Here is a 10,120-nt window from a genome sequence, read left to right as displayed (position 1 = left end):
TAACCTGTAAAGCTATATTACAATAAGTTTAACGATTTGCGGCAGTATTTCATTATAAACCATCATTAGTTTAAACTATACAAACACATAATATCAGTACCACAGCGTACGTTACACTTAATATTACTTAACTTAATAACACTATATACAAATTTTAATTTATCGAAATGTTGGTCAATTCAAAGGCACTTGCGTAATTCATCTATTTTACTAAAAATTCGTTGTCCAAACTCTGGTTACATTTTATAAATACTAAGAAAACTACGGAAACATGGCAACATTATGTACATTTATAATCTCAAAAAGTGGTATTTAATATTTTAATAAAGTTAAGACAAATTACCACGACTTTTTTAGTAAAGATTGATACTGAAAATTTGAATTTGTTTGTTTACAGGTTTATCATATAAAGAGTACCCCATAGTATTAGATAGGTACTTAATATGTTACATTTACTCAATGAAATAAGACTACAAGAGCTTAAAAATATGCGTTTGGTTCTATTTTTCATTAAACAATCTATGATTTAATATAGTTTTTTTTAATTAAATAATAAATAATTCAAGCGATTTTGTCAATAGGAATGGTATGTTGTAATTAATCAAGGCTCCAAGCTTGAATAACAAATATTCACTTATTATAACGCAAGTATTAAAATAATCTCTGTGAGGGTATTTAGGTATATCTATAACAATACGAGTAGTGAATATATAATTTACAAAAACAAAAGAACCAAGTATGACGCCCTGTTTTTGACGATATCCTTAATCTTGTAATATACACATTATTTAAAGCGATTTCCGATTTTCCCTCCTGTTTTTTGGGGTTGTCGTGTACAGAGTCTTAATCATTCAACATCTTAAGAATATCGCCGTATCACAATATCGAAAAACTGCGGGGAAAATGTATGGGAGACAGGGCCATGGAAATGCTAACGTACTTATACGGCGTTTTTCATCAGAATGCACGTGAATTGCGGTATTTGACGTCAATTACGCAATTTATATAATATATCAAGAAATGGTTGAACGCTTTCAAATTGAAATTGATTGGTATCATATTTTAAATACAAAAGCTCCTTCTATAAAGATTAATAACATTCATACCTACTTCAATACGTGACTATAACAAAATTTTTAACTTTAATTACTAGATTGGATCAGCCACATCTGAAATTAGTATTGAATTTCCCATTTTCGCACAATTTTTTGATACTTTTTTACAGTGATATTTTTTTTATTTCCTAAATTGACTGTAACTAATCTGACACTGAAATATATCAGATCAAAAACGGTAATAATATATGTCCAGAGTACAAAGTAAAATATTTCATTACAAATATATGTAGGTACAGTCCTGTTATTTTGACTCGTAATAAAGTATAGTTACCTACACGTAACCAATATCTATTTTGCACTATAACACTATAAGTTTTGGCTAACACTTTGCACTTGATCATTGTCACTTTCACTCACTGCAATAGAAGTAACCTCTAACAGTCCAATACTTCTTTAATTAGGATCCATTCTCGACTTTCTCTTAGAATATATATCGCACATGATATATTTCGGTCTTTCTCGTTATGCTTCACTTAACAAATACTTGACAAATATCACACATCTCTTATTAAGTCAAAAGAAAGAGATGGAGTGCTAATAGTCGTCAAATACAGCAATAAGAAGCAGCCTTGTACCAAAATAATTGGTAATCAGTCCATACATTGAGCAGGCTTGGCTTTTACATCCACAAATAAGACATTGTACTAAAAATCCGAAGGATAAAAGCTAAATGTTAAACGATCTTATGGTCGCTCTTCTTGCACAATAATTTCAATCAAGCAAGCTCATACGTCACTTTCAGAGTACTCCAGATATATAGGCAGTAAGAGGCGCGTTTTACTTGTATATTGTCACGATCACGCGATAAGCGCAGCCATATTACACCTTCAAGATATAATCGGATCAAAAACTACTGGCCAGCTTCCTCACAGCCAACTGATTTTTATCTTCGAGGTACAGTCAGCTGCAGCCATCTTTGGACGATTTCTGGCAAGTGGTCATCTGCATCTAGCACCCTTTGTGACTATTTCATGACGTTAAATTTCTTCCTACAATGTCTTGGCATTTGTTTCGTAGCTGGCCCTCTAAACGCCCATTTCGTTGTAATGACGGCCGTTCGGCACGTCCACGCCGCGCTCTGAGATCCCGTTCAGGCCGTTCGTGTGCCCACGGGAGCTTAATTGTCAGAGATCTAGAAAATACACCATTATTAGTTGGAGAAATTATCTATAAATTGTTGGTAAAGCTTCGGAGATGGGATTAGGACAGAGAGCACTAAGGTATGGCAAGTAAAGGTAGATTTTGAAGCTGGAAAGGTAAGGTATAATTTAGAATTGTTTAGATTTGGTTATTTACCCATAGTTTCTTGCTGTAACTCTAGTTTGTACGCGGGGTTGTCGTACGGTGGAAGCGACGACTCCCTTGGAGCAGTAGGTACAGCTGTAAGTGAAAACAACTGGATTAATTTTCATTTTATTTTTGAAGTTGGAAGTTAAAAAGAATTATTACTACTACTTAATGGCGCAGCGACCCAATGAGTCTTGGCCTCCGACACGAGTAAACGCCAATTGTCTCGATCCAGCGCAAGCTCCCGCCCATAGATATAAGAAGTAAGGAGATTTATAACGAAGCATAATTTCAACGAGTCTCGCTGTCTCCAACTGTCCCCCACCACATCATTAAAGGCGTGGCCAGACAACCAACTCACGCGCTGTGATTGGCCAAACCGCGCAGTGTAGGAGCCTAGAGCGGCGGCACTAGAGTGAGGACAATTCGATAGAGCTATCGATATTTTACATGTTCTGAACATGAGTAACATGACCTTAGAGTTTTGACATTTTTGTTTTAAGTAATAATTGCCATAGACTTAATTTATATTCCTTTAAATTTTTGACCTTATTTACGAGCTAAGAATTTTAAAGTACGTGTAAGGGATATTAGTTGATCCATAAGTTCTCTCACAAAGGTTTTTACTGATAAAATGTAATACAAAGCTTTTAATTTAAAAAAAAAACATGTACCATGATGCGAAAGCTTGTTTATGCTTAACTAATCAAATTGGTTTAAATTTTAGTCATTATTTGATGTAATGTTTGTTTAAATTGTTTACTTTGGGATTGTCGTTAGACGTGAGCGCTTCATTAAAAAAATAGTTTCAGTTTATTATAGCATATTTCGTCACCAATTGAAAGCAATTCCAGCATGTTACATAGAGTTATGAAGAACTGCGAAAGCAAGTTATAGTAAATTATATTGTAAGTATAATGCACCATTAAATAAGCTTTTAAATCATATGTACGAATAATAAGGAAAGAGTAATCATAATTATCAGTAAAAATCTTTCTGATAGAACTTTTGGATCGACTAAGTATAACAATATACTATTATTTTAAACATATTTATATTCTATCGTTATATAAATGAGGTGAAGTGTAACTGGAAACATTTTTCTTGAAAATGATCCAAACAAATAACACTTTTCTCGCTCGTAAACCAGTTAGGGCCCTCTACCTGTAGCATCAATCCATTTTTCTTTAATACTGGAATTTTTCGGGAAACTGAAAAAAATTGCAATCATGAACATATTTGATTATACCTAGTGCAGTTATTCGAATCGTTGCTAAGAACCTGAATAAAATATACTTATAGGTATAAACTATAATGTTATAAATAAATTGTACTTAATTAAATCAGTTTATTTTTTGGCTTACCTATTCGATTTTTAATCCAAATTAATAAGTATTAAATTAAACATTAGGTGCATAAAAAATAATTGTAAAATTTTACTTGAAAAATAATTACTTTCATACACACTATATCCAAACATTTTTATCGATAACGCTCAAAGATCAATTATATGCACGAGCACCACTCTACTTCGCGGCGTCAATGAAGGGAGCGGTTGGCGGTCGTATCAAGAAACAATAATGCCCCTGTGACTATCGTTAGCGGTTTAATGCATTGCGCCGTTGCTATGGACACTACAAATAATTTTCCATACCAAAGCGTCAATGTAGGATGCATAGATAAATTGCCACGCGTTTGTATGACAACATGGTCTGACTCAGAAAAATCATATGTCACTGGATTTATTTGTTAAAATGTGTGGTTTTATTGACTAATACGTGAAAAAAAATGTGGTATGTAACTCCATGATCCTTATAGTTTTTGGATGCACTCCTATTTCGACACAAAATAACGCTATAATTCGGCATTTCAATAAAATTGACGCGCACATTGTTCAATGACAGCTAATTTGATACTGTCTTACGGCGGGCCGGTATGGCCACGATGTGGCCATGTCGCGGCGACACGCGCCACGCCTCCGTCAGCCATCTAGTACTTTCTATGATCTGAGCTCCCGCCAGTTATCGGCTTGGAGATCGCGCAAGTCCGGTCCAACAACATCGCCCTAGCGATACCTGGGACCCCCGATCAGCCCTACCGAGTATCCTAGTTATGCCCTTTTAGCGCCACGATCCTCATCCATTCTTAATACGTGACCAAGCCAGCGGAGGCCGTTAAAAATAACTAGCTAGCTTTTTTTTTGTAAATAATCTATAGTGAGGTATCTACGACATTTAAACAAATAATAGCGTGATACGTACTATATTCATAGAACTAGCCCCATCATATCGTTAGTTTTTAGTTGACTGACGCAGTAACACATCACCATATAAATGGGGCAAAGTATCATAGATAAAAAATCAATAGACAGTGGCACATATAAAAAGTGGTAACTCTTTCGTTTACTTACGAGTAATAGGTACGGAGCGCGGGCGATGTCGTCGGACAACCACCAGCAGAAGCAACAATGACGTCAGCGCGCCGAGTGCTGCCACCACGCCCACTACCACTAGCGCTCCGTAGTAGTCTCCCCGCGGCGCCATGGCGCCACCCACTGATGAGGCTTCGATAGCATCTGGAAATGGTGAAAAAGTAAGAGTTACAAGCCAGTAGGTAGTCCGTTTAACTTTAGAAATAAGTAGAGAACAAAAAAGTCGTTATATGCATTGATAGAGATATCGCAGAAAAAAAACTCGTCGACTTTAATGGTTGAATTAAGACTTCATATATTAAACTGTAATCCCATACTTTTCACTATGGATGGACTCAACTATAATGATTCCTTAACGAAACGCTTTAGTCAACTGTAATAAAATAAATAAATATATCTTTATTTCAGACCCAGGAGTCCATATGTAATGAATTCGACTAATCACGTGTCGCCAAAGGATAGAAATAAAGACAACCGGTCTGGCCTAGTGGGTAGTGACCCTGCCTATGAAGGTGATGATGGGTTCGAATATTTGTTTCTGATTCATAGGTGTTTTCTATGTATTTAAGTATTTAAATATTATATATATATCGTTATCTGAGTACCCACAACATAAGCCTTCTTGAGCTTACTGTGGGACATAGACAATTTGTGTATGAATGTCCTTTAATAATATTTATATATTTATCCCCTTATTCATAAACGTGTACTAAAGTTGACAAGCCGCTAATAATCGTTGGTCAAGGGACCAATACGTCGTCGTCGTCGTCCATCATACCAATACGTCGGAAAGGGACAAACGATTATTAGCGCCAGCGGCTTGTCAACTTTAGTAGTCGTTTATGAACAAAGGGGTTAATGAATAAGAAGCGTGTTGATGTCTTTTGTACTATCTTTTTATCTACTGAGATACTTACCTAATTGGCTACTTGACTGTTTTTTGTAAATAATGTCAAACGATCTTGATTTTCCTGAGGATCAAATGTCTATATAGGACTCATGGCATTTAAGCAACACAAAGATCAGAAATGAGAGTTAAAGTCTGACGCTCGCAGTCGACGATTGAAACGCCTCTAACAAAATGATAAGGTGATGTGACGTCACATCATATAAGTCTGTCCTAAATGTATGGAAGATCAAGGAAATTGCCATTTTGACCCTGAAATATTGCGTCGTTTATGTGTATAGTTGTCATACAATTTATTTTTCAATAAAATGTAAGGAATCGAATGGTACCATTATCTTTACTATTTTTGAAAGACAATTTTTTTTTTGAGATTTCGGAGACTTGTATTTTTTTATAATCTCAATATAATTTTTTAAATTCCACTTTTTTATAATGGATGGCTCATTTTCTATCCATTTAACTAAATTTTGTTATAATATTCAACATCTGTCAAGTACCCAATTTTGTTTAATTATTTAGGTTTTATAGTAGAAAAAGTATTAAGTATTTAATCAAGCTTTCCAGTCTCGTACCTTACTTGTCTAAATTATTGTATAAATTCTAAACCAATGCTAATACTGTAATAGTTAATGATAAATTGTTCACATAAATCTTGATAGCTTGCTTATACATTATGATGGGTATTAGCCTCAAGAAATACTTATATTTTTGTATTATATTCTGTTATACAGTTATACTCACTGTCGATCGGCTCAGGCGAGTCTAGCGACTTTGTATTAATTTCTAGCACGTTACTGGTCTTCACTTTTCCATTCGTAAGGAACAGCTCAAGCCAAACCCGACATCTGAAAATGAAAATAATAATAAATACTACCAATTATAAATACGAGTACATTTTAAAATACAGAACGTTACATTTTATTACATGTGTAACGTGAGTTATGTGCCTTGTGTAGATTTGAAAACAACATATGGCACATTGAACGTTTGGGTTAGGTAACGCAGTTGATCCATTGAATCAATAGCTATCTAAGATATTATACATTCTTCAGTTAGCTTATTAATTAAGCTCATTATCTTAGACTAGGGACGACTGTGACAGTTACAGTTTCGGGTTTAAATTGGCATCCTGGGCGCCAAAGCAGTAGCTCAGGATGCTAACAGGATAAACGTTAAGATGAAAAAGGGAGATGTGAGAAAAAGATACCTAGTGTCAGGCTCCAAGCCAGTGAGCGTGATGGCGGGCGCCTGGTCGCGCACGGCCAGCCGGAACGCGTCGTGCTCGCGGCGGCCGCCGCCGCACGCGTGCGCCGCGCGGTACACGCGCACCCAGCGCTCGGCCGGCGCGGGCACGCCGCGCCACGTCAGCTCCGCCGCCTCGGAGCCTACGGAGCGGGCTTCGAGCTGCACGGACCAGTTGTAGGGGTCTGAAATGGGAAGGTAAGGGTTTGGGTAACTAATTAAATTCTCGCATTTTATTTTCGCCCTTAACGCCAAGAACACCTAAATTCGTCGTTACTAGTCGTGCTCACCGCGCCATGGACAACTATAGGTCTTATGACGTACGCTGTCAAAGTAACCTTATACTTTCAAGTTAGGTTTACATTAGCTCGCTTGCGCCCGGGACTTTAGCGTGTCAGTGATGTTTTTGTTTATAATTTAAAGCGTTCAAAGGGTTAAACATAGACGTAGTCGACGTCAAAGATATGTTTATTTCAGCATCTTACTCCATTGTAATAAAAATAAAGCGAAAAATGTAAACATATCTTTGACGACCATTGTACACGTAGATCGATAAAACAACGAAACCGTGGCTGAGTAACATGGCGCACGGGTACTTCTTACAGCGTTTCTGCTGTACCCGTACTATAAGTTCTGACATTAAAAATATTGAAATACATGCTCACGTCTAAGTAATTTACTTTCTATACATCTCTCTTTGCACTAATATGCCAGTATGAGCGAGATATATTGAAAGTAAGTTACGTAGACGTGCGCGAATATGTCAATGTCAAAACTCATGATACGGGTACTGTTTTCACTTACGCGTACGCATTCCTTATGTTAGGGATCTTAAACCTCTATCAGATAACCAGGTATAATATCAAAATAAACTGAGACGGATCAAAAATTTGGCAGGAAAGTGAGTAAAATGGCGGCCGTTCTAGTATTAAAGAAGCCTCGAGCTTCTAGGTCTCGCATTAATGACACACTCACCGACGTAAGGCGCGGTCGTGAACTCAAGCACAGCGGGATCGTGTAGCTCAGTAGTCGCCCCAGGTGGCGGCACCAGTACTAGAGAGGCCTCATATCTGCTCCCAGGTCGTAGCTCCTGTAAGAACACGGAGTCTCGGCTGTGGTGGAGCAGCTCTGTCATGCTGTAGATCGGGTTGCCGACGGGGCGGTAGCTAAAACAATATACATAAATAAAATTAAATACCGTAATACCACCCAAATATATATTTCAGTAAATATCAATACCAATCTTCTTTTTGCCGTTACCGGAGATTTTCTAACTTTTATGAAGAAAAAAAATCCTCTGCACTGCGACATTCAAATTCAAATTCATTAATTAATTCACACTGGAACGAAAATATTAGAGTTAGTTTTGGACTATGGTTGGGTGATTTTACAGTATTTAAATAATATTTGTGGAGGAAACAATCTAAAACTTAACCTTAGTTTAGTTTTGGAGCTAGGTAGATCTGTGTAAAATTATTCCCCTCCCCAAATATTCATTTAAAACTTGTACTATGGTTATAAGCGAATAACGTGCCATGAAATGGCCTTATCTTAGCTGACGGCTTCCAGCGCTAATCTTAAGATGGGATTCCACCAAAGCTTCATGCAGCACAATTGCTTATATACATTTTCTTCAAACTGCACGCACTGAATTGCGCATCCGTCTCCACGAACGAAGCTAACTAACGAACTAAGCCAATGTAACTTTTGTAAAAGCACATTTGGACACGAACGTGTTCACCTAGAACACGTTCGTGTCCAAGTGTGTATAATCTGATAAATAAAAAATATAACCCCAGGGCCCGAAGATTTTGAACCTGCTACCTTCTGAGATTCAAAGATCTAGGAGAGAGGAGGAGTTTAATAAGAACTATAGATAATACATAGAAAAGGAAATATGCCTCGGGCACCTGTTACGACACGACGAATTTATCAAAAACATAAGGGAGAGTTGAAGCAAAAAGAAGCAAGTCCATCAAGAAGGGAGGACTAAGGAGAGCGTAAATGAATCAAATAAAGGAAAACCTCAACGTCGTGTCGTATCAGGTTGTCAGAAAAAAGGCAGATGATTTCCAAACATAGAAATTGCTTCACCGACAAGAGTCTTACTCTTAAATTAGTATATGATGATGATGACCTTCTGAGATGCATCATGTTTTTTTTTATTCCAATTTGTTATTTCGATTTTGTTATCCTATCCCATTATCTTTTTATAATCAGAATGACTCGTATCCAACAGTACTGGATGAGTTTCTATAGCTTGTATAAATTCTATGATTTTAGATTCGTCAAATTAATCATGCAAAAATTTTACATTAAGAAATGTTCGCGAACAAATATGTAAATGTCTTCGCTACGGCAGCGGAAGCATAACTGAGTACGCGAACAGCGTGCGTGAGCCCTGCAGCGAGTCCATCGCTGGCATGAGTGCGGAAACACGGTTGTGCGCGAACATTGCCATAAAGTGAGCGCACATAATGTTCATGTCCATCAAAATGTACCATACCATGTGCAGTACAGTGCCGCACACTGGTGGAATCTCGCCTTTACAATGAGACCTTTAAGTGAGAAAAAATATAGTAGCATGTCATATATCTAAGGACGGGCTCTACGGGCACTAAGTATGGTGCTAGTTCAATGATGTCACTCACAAATTCGAGCTACTCGTGCAGACTTGACTTGAGTGATCTGTCGATACCCCCCGTCAGGGGGGTATGAGGGGCCGCTACCGCACAATGGCTGCGGCGGCTGTTGCGGGTCGCTTCCCCACCGACTGGTGGGGTGGTCTGGTGGCCGTCATTTTGGGGACGGTGTGGGCAGCTGGTACTCGTGCAGACTAACGCAACTAGTACAAAAATGCGCGCGTGATGCGAATTCGTGTGCGTGACACCGCTGTACTGGCCCCATTCTTATAGCCCGTAAGGCCCATCCTTAAATATATGTCAATGTATAGTAGTAGTAGTATCATGTCACATTTCAAATGACACAGGCTTGTTATTACTGTATGTATCTGTCACAAAAACACTTAAAACTCTTTAATCTTTTTTATTTTATTTCACACATTAAAATACAGCGAGGCATAGTACAGTTAATACTGTGATTATTAAGCGCAATTTAAACAGCTCCAGAACTTGC

General features: G+C 37.4%; 1 protein-coding gene across 2 annotated transcripts in view; it reads right to left on the bottom strand.

Moving 5' to 3' along the window:
- The window catches only part of LOC133528443 (putative epidermal cell surface receptor), a 96,741-nt gene continuing 86,621 nt past the window's right edge, over positions 1-10,120 (bottom strand). For both annotated transcript variants that reach the window (XM_061865832.1, XM_061865833.1), the window contains exons 14-19: positions 7,961-8,151; positions 6,951-7,170; positions 6,485-6,588; positions 4,816-4,980; positions 2,415-2,498; positions 1-2,250 (exon numbers count right to left, since the gene is read on the bottom strand). In XM_061865832.1, the coding sequence (XP_061721816.1) occupies positions 2,243-2,250; positions 2,415-2,498; positions 4,816-4,980; positions 6,485-6,588; positions 6,951-7,170; positions 7,961-8,151 (772 nt within the window). In that variant the 3' untranslated portion in view covers positions 1-2,242. The remainder of the gene's footprint in view (positions 2,251-2,414; positions 2,499-4,815; positions 4,981-6,484; positions 6,589-6,950; positions 7,171-7,960; positions 8,152-10,120) is intronic.

This window comes from Cydia pomonella, chromosome 19 (assembly GCF_033807575.1).
Source record: "Cydia pomonella isolate Wapato2018A chromosome 19, ilCydPomo1, whole genome shotgun sequence".
NCBI lineage: Eukaryota > Metazoa > Arthropoda > Insecta > Lepidoptera > Tortricidae > Cydia > Cydia pomonella.
This window is presented reverse-complemented; position numbering and strand designations above follow the sequence as displayed.